The 18,850-nt window shown below is 48.1% G+C and overlaps 1 protein-coding gene across 1 annotated transcript; it reads left to right on the forward strand.

The window, feature by feature from the left end:
* The first annotated feature begins 10,052 nt into the window (after positions 1-10,052).
* Positions 10,053-12,166, forward strand: LOC117891434. The gene has a single exon (XM_034796906.1). The coding sequence runs from the start codon at positions 10,088-10,090 to the stop codon at positions 12,110-12,112; it is 2,025 nt and encodes a 674-aa protein (XP_034652797.1). The 5' UTR covers positions 10,053-10,087; the 3' UTR covers positions 12,113-12,166.
* Positions 12,167-18,850: the final 6,684 nt, after the last annotated feature.

Raw genomic sequence — 18,850 nt, forward strand, 5'->3', positions numbered from 1 at the left:
TTCCAACTTCCAAAAAAACAACCACTAGTTTCCCAACAAAAAAGATGCAAATTATGTCAGGCATTTAGTGCATAAAAAAACTCACACTGCACTTGTCACAATGGCCGTTATCCTCCTTCCCTTCGCACTGTTGTGACACCTCGAATCATAACGACATAATGAATATCTGAATGTGCGCAAAAGAATGGAAATTAATTGGGAATGCATTCTGTGCATCCAGCATTCCATTGTCTACAATTAATTTTCATTTCAATCACTTTGGAAATTGCCTGTAATTCGATTGTGAACAATAAACACGAATCGTTTGAATACATATTTGTGGTCAGTGAGTAAATGGAAGCCAAATGGAAGCTACTAAGCTGCCACCATGGAAATTGAAGCCAAATGGAAGGTACTAAGTGAGTCACTTTAATCTAGAACTGTAGCATGACCTCTTAATACAAATTGCTCTCCTTGCTAATGGGCTCATAACTAGTTGAACTAACAGTTGTCCATTATGTCCTGCACTGTACTTTGTCCTGTCTGTGGTCCTTTTCCAATTATGTAGCAAGTTGCAGGCCGCTTCAACCCATAATGTATTCAAAATCTTTAATGTAATTAATGCTGTTTGTTTGAATGAAAGTTGTCTGAGCCGCTCCCAACTCACTTCTCACTCCTCACTCCTCTGTGCAGCATGCATGTGTGCATATGTGCATGTCCTGCAAAGGATGTATTCGAATTTCAGGCAGGACACTGCAATATGCAATATGCAATCTTGTTGCTGCCGTTGTTGCTCTTGTTGTTGCTTTTGCTGTGGATATTCATGTTGCCAGTCGTGTAGCGGACATGCTGGAACAAGAGCAACCCCAAGCCCAGCCCAACCCATTGACCCCAATGCGCGGCTTATGCGTTCCTGGGGTTCCCATGAGCTGCCTGCCCCCTTGTTGCTGCTCTGTTCTGTTCTGTTCTGTCTGTGTTACGCACTGCACTCGCATTCCTATTGAGCGTGGGGAGCCGCTTCTAATCATCATCGACAACTGTGCCATAGATTTGGTGTCTGGCCCAAACTCAGCCCCCGAGCTGAGTCTGTGTGCCTGTGCCCTCCTGTCCCGTGAGTTCTAATGCGCTAAAGTGCTTTTTCCTAAAAACAAGTTACACTTTGCAATTTGCACTAAATCCCACTTGGCTGTCCCTGACTGACTCTGGCCATCCCCTCCCCCTAAGCACACAAACACACACAGAGAGTCCTTCCCTTCCTGTTTATGGATGCCCTGACTGTGGGTCTGTCTGTCTGTGTCTCTCCCTCACTCTCTACTTATGTGTGTGTAAATCCTTTTGCCGTTGCGTGGCAATTAAAAGGGATTTTCATGACTAAAACGTATTTATTTAACACAAACACAGACACAGCCACACACATGCTGATGGCTCCTGCTTATACCTCTCCACAGCCTTCTGCAACCTCGCTTAATATTTGATTTTTGATTTGTGGTCGGTTGTGTCTGTTGAGTACGTTGCAGGGGGGACAGCAGGAGGGTTGTCCTTGTCCTCGTCAAGTACTCTTATTAATTACTATTGATTTTGGCCTGCTGTTCGGTGTTAATGAAATTGAATCGAACTGCCGACTGAATATGCAAGGCCTCAACCCAAAGCCAAAATCCAAACCCAGCAACAACAAACCCATAAACCAGTCGGCAGCAGGCACCGTGCGGTAAGCGGCAAGGCAAAAAATCAATAAAATCGCCGCAGTGGCATAGTTTTTCGACAAGGTGCATTGAACCAAGCGAAGTCCCGTCGTCCCGTGTGCTGCCGAGAGCGCGTTCCAGTCCCTGAATGATAAAGGTTTCACGGCGAATGGATTCGTCACGCTAACCCCAAGGATAGACAGCATTTAGCACTATGAAACGGCATGTATCAAAAAGGACACTAGGAAACTGGGTGTAGAACATACCACTAGGAAACGGAGGGTACAAAATTCCACTAGGAAACGGTTGCAGCAAATGCAAGAGAAACGCATAGGAAAGTTCTCCCAAACCCAAAGTTTTATCTGCAGATCTTTATCTGTTGGCTTTCTTTAAGCAGAGTTTTATCACTGACAGCCAGCCATCGCCCACTCAATCACCTGGCCATTAATTATGTAAAGTTTGTCCCCCAAATAAAACGAAAATCGACCAAACATGTGACAACAATTTGTGTCTTTACCGCACTCGCTCTTTCGGTCTCTTTCTACCACACTTGCCCCCCTCTCTTTCTCCCACTCAATTGTGCCGCCTGTGTCGCTCATTTTGTATATCTGTTCGAATTGTCGACGCCGTCAATATTGAATTTGAAATTAAAACGCAACAAAATGGCACAAATGGACAACGTGGAAATGTCCGCCTGGATCTCTCTGGGTCTGTCCATGCCTCTGTTCCTGACTCTTTTCCTGCCTCTGTCCCTGGCCCTATCCCAGCCCCACTGCCTGGCAGCAGTTGTTCCAAATTGGCAAGCTCACGGATCCCCACTCACACCCATTCGATTCAGCTTTTCCCCATGGCACAGTCTCTCCCTGAAATCTGCATGTGTTAATTACCGATGCTGCGAGTCGCCACCGGTCAAGGGTCAGTGGCGGGTTGGTAGTTGGTAGAAAAATTGTCAACATGGCGCACTCGGTTGGGCCGGGGGTGGGGAGAAGTTACCAGCCGCCAGCACAAGCTGTCGCCCGAGCGAGGCGCATTTGATTTATAGACCCCGGGAGAGGGGGCAGAGTCTATCGAAGAAGGAGATGGGAGGATGGGTGTTCCACCCATTCGAATTTGCATTTACCTACAGCAAAAACAAATAAACGTCTAATCGAGTCAGAGGGCTGCAGGATGGAGTACGAGCAGGGGGCCATGGACGGGGCAGGAGTGGAGGCATCAACTGTTGCCGTTCCCAGACAGACAGCCACGAATAATGTGATGTAACAGCTGCCAAGGGCAGTGCCGTGGGGGAGGCAATGGGGCTCTGGGGCTGGCAAGAAAAACTGATGTCCTCCATAAACAAATAAAACTCCGTTTGGTCGAGAAATTGATTTTTTGCGCCTAATCAAAAACGAATTAATTCCAGCCAGAATGTGACAAATAGCCATGGAAGGGCTGGCTCAGATTTTGTGGGGCATTTATTGTGGTCCCTGTCGAGCCTCTACCCCGGCACTGATCCCTGTCCCACTCCTGCTGCTGCTGCCACCCCTCCCTGCTTCTGTCTCTGCTTTTACTTTAGCCCCCCAATTGATTAAATTGGCATGAAATGAAATTTATGTTGGTATCTGTACAGTTTGGTGGTTGCAAGGTGTTTTCCTTGCGGAATGGATTGCACACACAGACATACACGAGGGTGGCAAGTGGCAGCCGATGGCCGGCCGCCCATCTGAAATTCAGCATCGACCAGCATTTCCATCGACCAAGACGGACCGAGGGATGGTTCCTGATGGAGTCGTAGCCCGTTTAAAGATATGCCTTCAAGAAAAGGCAGCAAAGTGTGAGTAGCTTTAAGATTTCGGGGAAAAGTTGTGTTCTGCTATGTGTCCCCGAGTCCTAAAGGAAGTCCTAAATTGGATGGTTCGATATCAAAGCTGCAGCAGGATAAGAAATTGTTCTGAAAAGAAGAAAGAATTCCTGCTCTTTGCTTAAGACTTTGCCTAAAGAGAAACAACTCTTAAGCCTTCTTTTAGGAGAGACAGCGTGAGAAGGAGACTCTGTAGATGGACCTGTATTCAATTTGTTTCTTAGCGCACTCATCGATCCTTCCGCCAATCGTGCTCGTCATTCGTCTGGTGATACATTTTTAATGTGGAACGCACGCACATTACGCATACGCCACCACGTGCGGTCCAAAATATAGATGGCCGGCTGGGCGGCTGTCATAATGCTCTGAGCAAAAAAAAACTTTAAATAAATGATATTCAAAAACGTAGCAAAGAGCCCGACACACATTTCAGTATTTCGAATGCCATAAAAAGCAGTCGTAAAAACCCTTTCCGGAGAGCGGAAATCCCGCTTCAAAACAAACGCCATTAAAAACGAGGTCAGGCTCCCACCATCGGGGACCGGGAGGGAAATTGGGATTGGTACTGGGACCGGGACTGGCACTGGGTTTGGCATGGGTTAGAAAGGCGCCTACACAAGTCGGGAGGATGAGCTTCGAGGACGACTAACGAAAAGTCAAACAAAATTTAGAGTCTCAAACTGCACACAAAAATGTTTGAAAAAGTTGAAGGCACAACAAAAATGTACAACAAAAAATACTCCCATATAATATTTTAAAAGTGCTCATAGAGGGAAGCGGCATAAAATATGGCCACGCCAAAAGTTCAAGTTTAAGGGGGGTGGAAAAGGAGGGTAAGGGAGGGAGAGTCTCCCTTGCCAGCCTGTGGGTGGGAGTGGATGTGACCCTCTAAGGTATTTATTTTCATAACGCTGCACAACATAAGGAAGCAATAAATTTAAGCTGACTGACGACAGTTTTTGCATGGTAGGATGAAGAGAGGCTGAGAGGAGAGGCAAGCCAGGATATGCTGTGTTATGTCTGGCTTTAGCTTAGGCGCCCCACATGCCCCAAACCAGTGGCTGTGGCAGTGCCAGTGGCATGTGGCATGTGTCGTAGGTAGCAGTCGTGTCTCGGGCACACACATACATTGCATAGTTATTGTTTTAAAGCTTTGGCCTCCCGAACTCCCGTACCGTGCCGCCACTTGCTCGTCTCTTTCCCTCATTTAAATAAATTTTATGCAATTTAGTTAAGCTGTTCGCTCTGCTCTCTCTCTCTCTCTCTGTCTCTCTGTCTCTTTCTGGCTGCTGCATTTTGTTTGAGTGAGTAAATGTCATTTAAATGTCTTTCGTGCCGCCGCTCGTCTCTCGCACGAGTATGTGTGGCATTCCAATTTCTTTAGGTCCTGTATTCCCTTCTACAATCCCCTACTGCAATAAAATATTTAGCAGGGAGTAGGAGCTGCTCGTTACCTCCCCACCCTCCAACCATTTTCGTATTTGCGAGTTTTTCCTTTGGTCTCCCAACGTGTCGTAAGTCGTATGTCACCGGCAAACTTGACTGAGCTGTTACGTTTTTCCTTGACTTATTGTGGGTACACTTGCCGAAGATCTAGAGGTTAAGGAGAGGTTTGAGACCCAAGGAGCAGTGTGTAGAAGGTAGAACAAAAGGGTATCCAATGCTTCGCTCTGACTAGCTCCCACTATGCTGTATGCTTGGTGTTTGATCCATCACATCATAAAAACGTGCGTCTGCTGCTGCTTTGTATAGTTGTTGTCGTTGTTGCTGCTCATTGCTCGAGTTATTTATGTTTGCCATGTTGCGTTTTTTGTCAAGTTTTTGCATACGAAACGGCTCCGCATTATGACTTAATTCTTATATGACGCTCCGACATGATGTGTATACATAATCCCAAAGCACAGCAGCGGAGATTCCCTGGTGCCTGATGCTGCTAAGACACTGCCAATTACATTTGGTCATTCGACCAGCACGATTGTTGTTAGCAGCGACTCAATTGTTGTCAATCGATGGCTGCAATCCACTCAATTGTTGTCAATCGATGCTGGCAAAGTGCTGTTGCAGCTGCAGTCCGAGATTCCCAATTGTCGAAAGCTTAATTAAAAATGTCTTGACATGGCATAAATCACAGGGGAGTAGCCCACCTGTACGGTACGACTCGTTGGAGAGGGGAAGGAAAACCATATGCCAGCAGCTGTTACGCTTTTGGGGGGCAAACGAGTCGAGTATTTGCACAAAAAATATATGGCAAATGTCAGGTTGTGTGTGTGTTTGCACAGAACCCACACACACACGCTGGGACACACACTCACACGCCGAAACAACAAAGAAAATTGCTTTAGTAAATCCAAAGGAAAATAAACACAGAATACAACTTGAGTAGCAAAGCAAACAAAACCCCACACACCCGGATAAAGTGGGAAACGGGGAGGCCAAGGTGCGCCCAGGTGGGTGCTTGGGTTGGGGTGTGCCTCAGGGCGGGGTGTGGGGCTCCACACATTTGCCAAAGTCAAAAAGGGTTAAGGCAAAGCCGTGCGCCAAAGCCGGATCCCCCAAGTGTTTATTATGTATGGGTGTGAAATGAGCTGCTCCTCCGCTGCTGCCTCTGCTCCTCCTCTGCTGAGTAGTCTCTCCTCTCATATTGCGCACCGCCTTATGTATGACACTTGAACATGCAAAGCTGCTTGCCAAGATGATTTATATTAGCCATGATTTCTAGCCATTTTTAGCACTCTACGCGTCGTGCCCCTTTACTCACAGCTCCCCCGTTCCCTGACGCCGGTGGGAGGTGTTGATTGTTGTTGAAATTTCTGACGAGCGGCAGTGGAATGTGGGCCAGCTCAAGGGAGTCACAGTGCCAGAGTGCCACATGACATATTCCGGGGCGATGATAATAAAAACTTATTTCGCATGGCAGATATTGTGTGTATGTGCGCGAGTAAGCTCCATTAGAGCCAGCGAACGATTTGTGTGGCATGCAAAAAAAAATAACAATAATAACGAGGGATAGAGTCCTGCTTAGCGCATGAATTTGGTTCGTTTCAGTCTCCAGTCTGTAGATAGCCAAAGGTAGAAAAGTCACACTTATAACCAGGACCAAGGCGACTCTGACTCCGTGCCGCTGCGCGTGCGAATGGCAGCAAAACAAATTACGGGCAAAGGCCAGTTATGGCCCACGCTACGTATACGTAATGCGGTACGTCAGCAGAGAGACACGAACGGCAGGACACACACAGAGGCACTTGGGCTATCAAATTAAGTAATTGCATAATTGTTTCACTAGCATTTTACTATGCCCACGGGTGGCCTACGGCAACAGCCAGAGAGCGCACCGAGCACCACCCACCTTCCAGCCCCAGTCCTCCCTCCGAATTGGCTTTTTATGTGGTGTATGTGTGTGCCAAGTTTTCTTTTATTTGCCTTTTGGTCGCTGGGCTAATCCCCCGACTGCCTGCCTGCCAGCCGCTACGTGCCTGTCTTTGAATATTCGTGTATCCCCAACTCCGGCTCCTCCCACTCATAAATCAGCGTCAAATCGCCGAGGGCTTAGACCAGTAGCCTCGTAGTTTCTAATTGTTTTGTTATAGACACACATATCCGCGAGGCCACGTCGAGTGCCGAATGTAGAATGCAAAATGCAAATGCCGCCCCAAACCACAAATTGTTGTAAAATCCCTGCACGGGATGGCAGGCTCCTTGGCACCACGAATGGGCCCAGCTCCTTGGCTCTACGAATGGTGCCACACGGACAGTTGAGCGCTCGGTGGCCAGCGTTTTGCGGTTGGGCAACATTGTGGCCGTTGGTCAATTGAGTCAGCCCTGAACTGAAGCGGGAACTGTGCCGTGATAAGGCCAACTGAGCGGTCAAATGCGGCGCTAATATTACAACCAAGAAACGGGACAAGTCGCGGCGCAAGGGGCAGCTGCGGTATGTCTGCATTTGTGGCTCCAACTGTAAATTGAGTGTTTGAATGCAGCGTGGCATGCAGGTACGGTTACAGGTACTTATCTATGTATACATTTCTGTGTATGTAGATGTAGTATTTGCTCCCAGTTTTGGTAAATCCCCATGAATTACGAGCTGCCCTTCATTTCCCGAGCTAATCTCCACACTGCTCCACATTCCCTTCATATTTTTTACCACTCCTTTGGCCGCGTTTTCCCTCTTTTTCCCCCTTTCCTCACCCTTTCTGTTTATTTATAGCCCATCCATATTGCACTTCAGTTTCGACTGTAAATCGAACATTTATCATTCCTAATTACTGGCACTAAGCTCTTGTCTGATGCACTGATTGATCTGACTGCTCCTCCTGCCTGCCTGTCCTCCTGCCTGCCTGTCCTCCTGCCTGTATTCCGACGGATGATTCTGGATTTATAGATACTAGTCGTGCAGCCGTTGCATGCAAGGGCATGGATCCAAAAATCTCATTTGTTGCGCTTCGTTGCTAATTTTAATATTATTTTTGGAAATCTCATAAGTCGCGGCAAGACTCTCCCCCTTTTGGCTGCATTTTGCCCGGCCCTTTCTTTGATGCCACACGAACAGAACTGTTGATGTCTTTATGGAAGTTGCCTGCCGCTCACATTATAATTTTCATTCAGCTTTCGGTTCTCCACACATCTGCTTGCTGGCATCTTTACGCGGCTTTGGCTGTCTATAATTGGCTTGTCTGACTGCCCGAGCAGCTACTCCCCTACCCTGGCTTCTGTCGGGGGAACTTTTAATCAAGATCAAGCGTGATAAATTGAAGTCGCTATGGGAATTGAAAGCCGTTGAGTGTGGGGGCAGGGCAGTGCATTCTGGCATTGATTGAACAAAAGTGCAAGCACACTAAGCACACCCAGCCAGGCACTACTCTGTGTGAAAATGAAGCAGAATTCTAATGGAATAAATTCTGTTATGCATTAATCAAAGGGTTACATTTTTCTCTTATTGACTGGCATGTAAAGTGAAGGTATAAAGTTGTGGAAACACTGTCAAAGACACCGAACACTCTTAAACAATTTGTTAATCACTGACAAAGTTTCACTTGAAGTTCTCTGCAGCTGCAGCCTCAACAGTCCCAAGATACCTCCCCAGACAGCTCAAGATTCAGGTGGAGAATCCCCATCAAATGTCACTCCATAAGGTATCCAGAAATGCATCAAAAATATTTCCCCATAATGTCAAAAGAGTTTTCAATCATAGAAACCATTTGACATGAACTTTTAGCCATTTAACATTCGATTACTGTCTGTGCCGCCTTGCACCACTCCCGCACTTTACGTTCCTGCAACACAGAGGCCATAATAATGAGCTGCCTGCCCCAATGGAATGCGTGCCACTGACACCAGACAGACATCCCTCCAATAAACGAGAAATCGCGAAACAATAATGCGACTGCAACATAAACAAATGCGAGTATAAATCGTGGAACACAAAGCAGCCGACAAGCCACTGTACCTGCCCCTGCTGCTGCCACGACCCTGCCTCTCCACTTTGCTTGTCAGTCATCGACTTTGGATGCATTCCAAAGCGTTTTCGTATAAAGTGGATTCTAAGAAATGTTTTTGCAGAAATGTGCGTTGTGTTTTTTGCATATAAATTACGGAGTATTTGAAGAGACACACGCATCAGCCGTGAGTCAGAGCACAAAGGGAGCAGCGACTCCAATTGCTGTTGGGTTTGCAGTTCAGTTCCACACTCTCCTTTGACAGGGGGGCTAATAGCTGGGGTCAACAATTAAACTCATTCTGGATGTCTTGTAGCTCTGACTGACAACTGCAACGCCGCGCCGTCTATTTGCAGGGCATTAATTTTAGATTGGGGTGCCCCTTGAGAGCTGGCAGGCAGCACAGGAAAAATCAATCGCCCGCACTGTCAATGTGCCCGCATTTTTCCGACATGGCTCTACCTCCCACTCCTCCCTTTGTTTTTGTTTTTGATTTTATTTTTGATGCCGGAATTGTCTATGTTCCACCTTCCCCCTGGAGTGCTTGAAGGAGGGAGTCAGTGGCGCGCCAACTATGTAAATATTTGGCATGACCGCATGACAATATTTGTTCAGACTGCGATTCGAGTTTTTTAGGGCATACACCGAAGAGTACGACGAGTAATAAAGCGAACAGACAAGTGCATATCTCTGCCTCTGTTTCGGTCTCATTTGTAGAGTATTTGCTCGTCCCCTGCCCACATTCGTGGACAGCCACCGTGGCATTTGTTTGTTGTTTTTGCTCTGCGCTGTCGCCTATTCAAATATGTATCTTTATGCTGTTGTCTCTCCGCTCTCTTTGTTTTTGTGCATTTCCTGCGTTTTGGAATGCATCATAAAAGTATTTCGAATTAACAGTAGTAAATCAGGGGGAGGAGGCCGCAAAACATTCTAAAATGTGGCATGGGCGGTGGAGAAATTGTTGGATAAACAAAGACAAATGCTGCGTCTATGTTTGGCTCTACGATTAATATGGGATCTGGTCTCCCTCCTCCCTGCACAGCCCCCAAAACAGGTGAAGGAAGGAAGCCCAGAGGGGCACGAATTTAGTTTCTCCCCATACATTCCCCATTCGATTTCTGTCACCCATAAATAAATCCAAAATTTACTACGAAATGAACCAAACACAGTCCAGTGTTGCCTCCTCGCTGCCGCAGTGTCCGTGCCACATGCCTGCGGTGCATCACTGTGGCAAGGAGCTGCGCGAGCAGCGCGCCGACTACTTCCGGCGGGACGTCGATGACATCACGGACAGCGTGATGCAGGTGATGCGGATATGTGGCCTCAAGGCGTGGGAGGTGCGACGCACCAGGGAGGTGATTGGACGATCCTTGCTGCACTACGACGAGGTGCGCCACAGGATTGATAGGGTGCCGCGCAAGCGCTTCTGCAAGGAGACCTTCCTCCATGGGTTGGCGCACGAGGCGCAAATGTCGCGCATGGATGCGCAGATTGCCTACTCCATTGTGAAGCGAGCGTTCAAGGCGTACTACCATGGCACGGCGACAGAAGGCAAGCGATTGAAGGCCTTGATGGAGGGCATGCGGCATCGGCAGGAGTGCCTCTGGCTGCACGCGGCCAAGCGCACGGCCGAGATCTACGCGGCCTACGCCGGCCTCATGCGCTCCGAGGAGCTGCAGTTCGCGGAGCGCTTCGAGTGCGTCTACAAGAGTCTGCACGATGTGCTGAGGACTCGTGTGGTGTGGGACGACGAGAATCATTGCCGCTGCGGCTGGGCGTCCGCGAAGCCCTCGCAGGCCACAGTCTCCACGATGACGGCCGAGATTGAGGTGCTCTATCAGCAGCAGAATATGGCGCCCAGCAGTGCGCCCTCGAGAACGAACGTGCCTCCCAGCAGTGCCCCCTCCCGCACGGTCATGCCGCCCAGTCAGCTGTCCGTGCAGGTAACCGAGATCCTGGTGGACATGGGACCGCTGCCCAGCTCCAAGTCAGTCAGCTCCAAGTCCTCCCGCTACAACCACGGCCTGAGGCGAGTCAATCAGCAAAAGTCCTCGAGCCGGCCGCCCACAGGGACGAGCTCCAAGGCGACGCTGCAGCGGCGCAGGGACAAGTGCAAGTGTCCGCCGTTGCTGTGCGAACGGGAGTTTGAGCGCGAGGCGCCAGAGATTACCGCAGAGTGCAGCCAGGGGCCGTACGTGTGCCGCTGGCTGCACTACGACGAGACGGAGGAACAGTTCAAGGAGCATCGTGTGCCCTTCCCGCCCCTGGAGGTCATCTGTCCGCCGTGCGCCAAGGACGAACTGCCCTGCGATCCCGAGTGCACCTGCACCTGTGACATCTGCACCTGTCCGCCCGCCTACGATGAGGGAGCTGGGGAGGAGGAGCACCGCGGGGAGCGACTGTCGGCCACAGGGATTGAGGACAACGACACGGACTACTGCTGGCTGGCACCGTTCCGGGAGTGGCCACGCGTGGACGGGGCGCCGGCGGAGGTGGCGCCAGAGGAAGAGGCGAAGCCCAACTCCCAGGAAGGTGAGGAGGAGGAAGCGCGTTTCCAGTGCCGCTGCACCTGCGAGATCAAGCGGAGGGCCTACCCACATCTCTTTACCTACTTGGCGCCCTTCAGGGAGATCAAGAAACCGGCGGAGGAGGCGCAGGTGGAGCAACCCGAGAAGTCCGATGAGCAATCTGCCACTGAGGATCTGTTGTCCAAGCCTCCGCCCTGCGGCGTCTCCCTGGCCACCTATCGCTGCTGGCTGCAGCCCTCGCCCAGCAAGTCCGACTCCGAGCCCATGGCAGAGCAGGCGCCACACATCGCAGTGCTGGCCCAGGGAGTGCCACCCAAAGTCGCTGGCATCTCCATGGATGTCACCGTCAAAGGACAGCATCATCAAGGCGGCAGCAAAGTGACCAAAGCAGCAGCGCCCACAGCAAAGGCTCCGAGGTCTACCGAAAAAACAGCCACATTGAGGATCAGTTTGCCACCAAGTCCAGCTGGGAAAGCACCGACAAAGGCAGCTCCTGCAGCGGCTGTTCCAGCCTCAGCAGCTCCTCCTGTGGCTCCCTCAGCAGCCAAGCCAGCGACAGCTCCCATAGCGGCCAAGCCAGCGCCCTCTCAGCCTCCAAACCAAGAGGAAAAGCTCACAAAGGAGGATATTTTGGATATCATTGGACTGTAAGAGACTTTGCCCCGTGTATCGTGATTTACCTTTGCTCGAATATTTTAAAGGTTTTTAAAAACTTTGGAACAGCTTTCGCATTGAGTCCCACAGCTGACCATTGCTTTTATTTCTACTTTTATATTTCCCAAATGCATGTCAAACCCAAAACGGAATTTTTCTTGAAACTTTTAGCCAACAGCCGCACACTCCCCACACCCCTCGGCGGGAGCAGCACTTAACTAATGTCACAGGGAAATCTGAGTTGCTCTCCAGCTTCAATTTGGCTCTCGAATAGTTTGCCCAAAAGTTATTTGATATTTTATTTCATATTTGTATTGTCAAATGGTGTTTCTGTCGCATATTTTCTTTTTTGTTATGAGTGTGTTTCCGCTTTGGCCAAACGAACTGTCAATTGATTGTCAAATTATAAATCAAAAATGGTCAGCGGGCTGGCTGGAGGGTCCTTTTGAAAATGTAAACTGTTTGCTTTGTTGCTACTTGGCAAAATGCGATGACGGCAGGGAGAGATGGAGAGCCGTTCAACTATGTGAAATATTATACAACACGCACTGCCCCACCCCCCACAAATTGTATCGAAGGGGCAGGAAGAGAATCAATTCTACATTTCTGACACACGATATTCCCCGCATTGTGTAGCCCAGCCCTAACCACGCCCCTACAACGGACAATACAATTCGGTCGAGCAAATTACACAAAATACGATATTTGCATTGTCGATAGTTCGGGATACAATCTCGTTAAAACCAAATCACGTAGGAACTTTTGTGGCTACAATAATTGCAGACAAATTGCGAAAAAGTATTGGCACTGAATGGGATTTTTTGTTTGGCTTGACAAGGGGCCGCTCGAAAGTTTTTTTTTTGTGACAGACGCTTTTAAGCAGAAAATTGTTTGCTCATAACTTTTGACATCAGGGAGAAGCCTACCGAAGTATAACAATAAACGGGCTGAAACATAAAGTTATGGGAAAGGAAAAGCAAGCAGGCTGCCAGTTATGTAGGACACTTCTTCCTCTCTTTCTCGCAATAGTTTAGAGGCCTGAAAAGTGCTTTGAAAATCAGAGTCAAAGGAAAATCAATCAGCACATTTGTAGGTATTTATTTTGTAGTACTTTTCTTGTTGCAACTTCTAAAAACTTAAGAACTTTGCTGCACTCAATCACAAGAATTTTTTAGATCGTAAAGATCTTCTCTTCCAATTAAAATAAAGTCAGGGCAGCCTTGGCTTTCATAAACTTTAAGTGAGTCTTCAAATGTGCAGCCAGCTCTGAACGTGTCATAAATTTCTAGCCCAAGCTCGAGCCTGGAACGGAATGGAAGGTCATTAAAAAATTCCTTGTCGTAGCAGAGAGAGTATCGAGAAGGGGCCCAGGAGGAGAGCCAGCCTGGTGTCGTTGTCTGGAGCGACTTGATGCGCATTGCTCATTAACACGAAACTAATTAATTGCGCAATTCAGCTAAACTATCGTGTAACGAGAGGGGGTTCCCATTACACGAGCTCTTGATTGATCACCAACTGACTGCGGCATCTTCCAGGGTCTGGGCCTCGGACTGGGCCAGTGTCTGCGCCTGAAAACGGAGCAGACCGGGGCCATTGCCTTTTAAACGCTAATTTATTGTTGACTGCAACATGTTGCAGTTGCTGGCCCGGTATTCAAAAATGAGGCATGGACCATGGCCTGGACCATATGCAATTAATTGTAACAAGGCACCGCTAGTCAAGCTAGTCAACCTTTAACGAGGCTGAGGCTGAGACCAAGACTTGCCACTGCCAGCTAGAAGTCTGCAGGCTGCAACCTACGACTTGCAACTTGCAATTGCCACTGCAACTGCGACTCCAACGCGTGTTAAGTTGCTGCAATTTACGTGTTAATTTGAAGTCGTGTCCCGCAGCAAATGTTTGGCTGACTTTTCCTCCAGTTTCGGCGAAAGTTTTCGGGGCCAATATACTCTACGTACAAAAGGTGGCAGCGTAATTCATGTGTTGCTGGTAATTGCCAGCCGCTGGGGGCAGGCCCAGCTGCTGCAACAATGCCATTAGGCCAGGCCAAGCGAAAGCAGCCACTCAACAGAGGGAGAGAAATCAGCAAAGATCAAAGCTGGGAAGTAGCTAGATCTGCTCTATATTGATTAGATATAATTTAAGAAATGTAAGAATTGGCAGCAGAAACCCTTTTGATTATTACTTTGCCGCATATCCATCGAAAAGTACTTTGAAAATCTCTTCAAAAAGCCCAAGCAAAACTCTGCCAAACCATCAATCAAGGCAGCTCTCAACTATTTCCAAAATCAATAAATACCCATAAAATTGTGTTGCGGGGGGCGCAAAACTTTTGCCATAGCCTGGGAACAATCTGCCGGGAATTATTTATCTGCAGTAAGAGAGCGGACTGCTGCAGTCTGCATAGGGACTTTACTGTATTTAGCTGGCCAGCAGCTAAATCCTGACAGCCAACCAACTACTTTTTGGATACAAAAATGTTTGCCATAGTTTGAACAACTTTTTGGGCCAAAATCCGTTGGATGGAAGCGCCTGAAATCCATGCCCTGCAAAACCAAAACCGCAGAACGCAGAACGCACATTGAATTGTTGCCCCGCAGCCACACCGCAGCCACCCGCCCGTCCCTTTTGTCTTCTTCGTTCTCCATAACTTGAGGCATGACATGCAGCTGGCTCAACAGTGCTGCAACTTGTTTGCGGTCTGCGAGTATCTATCGGATGCAGTTGCGAGTGCGAGCACAAGATACTACACTCTCAGTCGCAGCACTCGCCCGAGTAGTTGTGGCGGCTGCAGTTTTTCGGTGCTCCCCACGAGCCCCCGATCCCCCAGCTGCTGCTGCTGCGGCTGCATGAATGACAAATCATTGGGCTTTATGGCAGGCAACATATGTTGGCGTTCAAAATATTTAACCACAGCCGAAAAGCTTTTTCGAGTGCTGGAAACTCTTGATTAATGGCAGCCGTTCAATACGAAATGCCCGAAAGTTTTGAACTGCATGTATGCCCATCAGTCGAGTAGTTTGTCAACGACGCTTTCCCCCACATAATCATCAATTAAAGAGCTATTAATAGAGGGGCACCAACGACACACGTGTTGGCGTCAACTTGATGGAGCAGAGCTGAACAACAAAAAATTTGAGACCCAACAGTTGAACAACTAGCAGCATAAATACCCTGACTATAGCTCTATAAATTCTATTCAAATGTTTTCCTGGTCTAAAAATTCTATTAAAATATTTCCCTAGTCCATAAGTTTTATTAAAATATTTCCTCTAACCCCAGTTATGTTCTTTTTCTTGTCTGCCCAATTTAATTGCAGCCAAATTATGGTAGCATTAAAAATTCAATTCGGGGCCCGTTTTTCGACTCAAATTAATCAATCAAAAGTTGAAAAAAAAACCCTTGACTCATTATCAAGAAACTACTCAGCAATGTTCATGTTTTTTGTTGGGTGTAGCTCTGAGCTCTTTGATTGAAGGTCGCGCCAGCTAATTTACGGCCCATAATTAGCAGTGGGACCACGAAAATGTTTCTTTGGGGGTACCATTTGTACAGTTGCAGCATTTAGTAATTTAATGGGACGGACCCATAGATAATGTGGCTGTCCATATGGGGGATTGTGTAAGTGTAAGTCTGTGTGGCATGCATTAACCCGTTGATGCCGTTGCGTGCCAGTCACGGAATGGCCTTGGTCTAATGGCCAGAGGGCAACAGTTGCAGTCTGCTCAAGTGCGGTCATGACCCACACAGACTCGAAAGATTCTTTCATAATTAACTGGCCCTCTCCATAGAGAACACTCTCTATGTATGTAACATACTCGTAATTCCTTCCAGAGCCAGCTCGGGCCCCACGCAACCTTTGAAAGTTGGTAAAAACATTTTAAAGAAGCAAAAAACTTTTACATTTAACCACATTTATGGGGAAGCCACCGCTGCCAGCTGCTGCTCTCACGAAAACCTCAATCTTGGGAAACCTTTTTGAAGCTTTGGCAAAAGATTTTCACCTTTTATTTTAGATTCCAGACGAATGTTTATTGTTTTGCTGAGCTCGCGCTAGGCAGGCACCCCACAGCCATTTCCATTTGAAAGGATAAGCCAAGTGCCAGGCCAAAGGATTCCTACGCGAGCAGCTCGTATGTAAAATTGATTTGCCTGCTCCTCGCGCCGCTACTCCTTCCTAGGTTTGCTGTTTGCTTTGTTTAGGGATAATCCCATACATTAGCCCCGTGTAAGGTGCTTGTCTTTGAGTTTTTCCCTTTGCTTTTCTTTGGGTTTTGCCTTTGTCTGGTGTATCTAAAAAGAAACTTCTGCTCAAGGTAGGAGTATTTTGTGCATTCCAAGGAAATTGTATAACCATAAATGCGCCAGATTTGCGTACACTCTGGAGGATTATGCTCCACTCCCACAACAGCAACAAGAAACTTTCCAAAATTCACATAAAATTAGCAAATATTACATTTGCGTCTTGGAACATCTCCCAAAAGGTTGCAGCCACAGCTCAAGCTCAGCTCCAGCTCTCTCTGTGGCTCTCTCTCTCTCTTAGCTGGACTTGTCCCGGGTGCTCCGAGTTTATTTTGTATATTTTAAGCAAACTTTTTTATTGCCGTAAACAAAAGTTTTGCGCCGCGCAACGGGAGTTATTTAACGTCTATAACTTTGCAGAAAAAAACTTCATGGCACTCGAAAGTCCACAAAAAAAATGGGAATAAGTCAGCCATGTGGAAAGGCTCCTTCCTCTCTGCTCGGTGCTCCGGTCCCTGGTGGCACCTATGTCCTGGCTCATGTGGCCACCCGCTGCCACTGATTGACTACGGCTCGGGCTGTGGGTGCATAAATCTGCTCCAGACAATGCCACAGATAGGTTAATGTTAATGCGAATTGGGTGGCAGAAACTTTCCATTTTTGCGGGCAATTTACAGTTTATCGGTTATGTCATCTAAATGGGCGCTGAGCGATTTGCTAGCCATTATCATTTAGCGGGGGAGCCCCAGAACAGCGTAGAGATTGGTTACGAGATTGCTTAATGCAATTCCATGGATTGATTCAACGTCATCAACTTTTGATTTATAATGAATTTAAGCGAAACATAATGCACTCAGATGCGTTGTCATATCGGGACTTTGTTTGATGCCTCGCCAGAGGAAAAACTTAAATTAATTGCAACATTTTGTAAGACACACGCAGAAGAACAAGTTGGCCCCGTCGAGACGTTGCCTGTCCCCCTCGTGCCACATCGATCCTCATTGCGTGTGTCGGGCTGTTGGACTGTCGGTTTGCTGTTGCCTTTGTTTGCCGGGGCGTCTTGGTCTCGGTCTGGGTCTTGCACTTGCCATGCATCCGTCAACACAAAGTTGCATTTGCTGTGTGCCACGGGACTGGTACTGGGACTGGGACTGGGGACTGCTCTTGACAAAGTCCTTGACTTGCATTGCTGATAAACAACGTGTCAACTCTGTCGACATAAACCATAATCTTCAGTGTCACTTTGACTTACAACTCGTGTACTTTTCACAGTGGTAATCATGTCTTACGTCTGGGGGAACTGCAACTGGAACTAGGTCTGTGTCTGGGAGCAACTAAAACAACTCAAAAAGTGAAACGAATTCTTCATAGTCTAGCATCCAGATAAGAGACATGACTCCTGTGAGGGGCGACATTAGTGCGGATGTGGAAGCACATAATCTGAGTGTGCCACGGATTAATAAGTGGCAGCAACTGGCAACTCCGTCTGCCTGTCCTTCCACTCTGCTCTTAGATCATTAGCGTAATTAAATGTGGATGAAAAATTTCATTTAATTTAGCGTGTGTCTCTGCTCTTGCTCATAACTCCAAAAAAAAGAACCGAAATATAATTAATCAGTCCCTGAAAGGGACTCGGGAGACGAAGGCCAAGGCATGTGGCCAGAGTCTGGCCCTGTCCGTCCCCCGGCTACCGTGGACGCCCTCGCCGGCACCTAGAAATTAAACTAAGTGTCGGGCGGTCGTGGCGACCCTGCCACATGACGCACGCATGTCTTGCGTCGCTTCCTCCCTACTGCCGGCCTGCTGGCTGGAATTTGTCTTCGATATAGTCAGCTGGCCTCGAGACTCCACTGGTTCTGGCTCTACTTCTGTCGCTGCCTCTGTTTTTGCTGTTCTTGCCTCGGTCTGCATGACACCAGCATGTTGTCAGCTTAATTTTTTAATAATGCTAAATTTAGCCAGCAGGCAGCGGCGGCAATCAACAAGTCCTGGCAGCCATGTAATTTCGCTAAGTGCATCGAGGCCAGCGATGCGTTGCCCATTACCAGCAGCTCCCCAGCCCAGTCCACCCCATGGCCTCGGGTAGTGCAAATTTATCGTCACTTGCATGGAGCGTGACATTGAAATTGTAAATTAGCAAAGCAACGGGAGGAGCGGCTGAGAGGCGGAGCTAAGCAGGCGCCCCAGAAAGCCTGGCGTCTAGCAGGCGCCCCAGAATGGCGCCAGGCTTTCCCCTGTCAAGATTATCGCAATTATTGATGGAAATGAGGAAATTGCTGATCAGAGTTTAACTTTGATCTGTGCAAGAAAGCATCTAGGGGTCGCAGCTCATGCAAATCGAGAGTCCTGTAATCCCAGGACAACAGATGGATGGCTGAAAGGCAGGCACAAGGGCTCAACGCTGTCTCTCTGCGTCTGCTGCAGCGAGTGCATTGTGCTCTGAAGTGCACTTAAAGGATTCTTTTTTACGAGGCAGCCAAGGAGCCAAAGCAG

The sequence above is a fragment of the Drosophila subobscura genome, chromosome E (assembly GCF_008121235.1).
Source record: "Drosophila subobscura isolate 14011-0131.10 chromosome E, UCBerk_Dsub_1.0, whole genome shotgun sequence".
NCBI lineage: Eukaryota > Metazoa > Arthropoda > Insecta > Diptera > Drosophilidae > Drosophila > Drosophila subobscura.

Coding starts and splice junctions, on each gene's coding strand:
- LOC117891434 (XM_034796906.1), top strand. CDS start 10,088: ATGAACCAAACACAGTCCAGTGTTGCCTCCTCGCTGCCGCAGTGTCCG.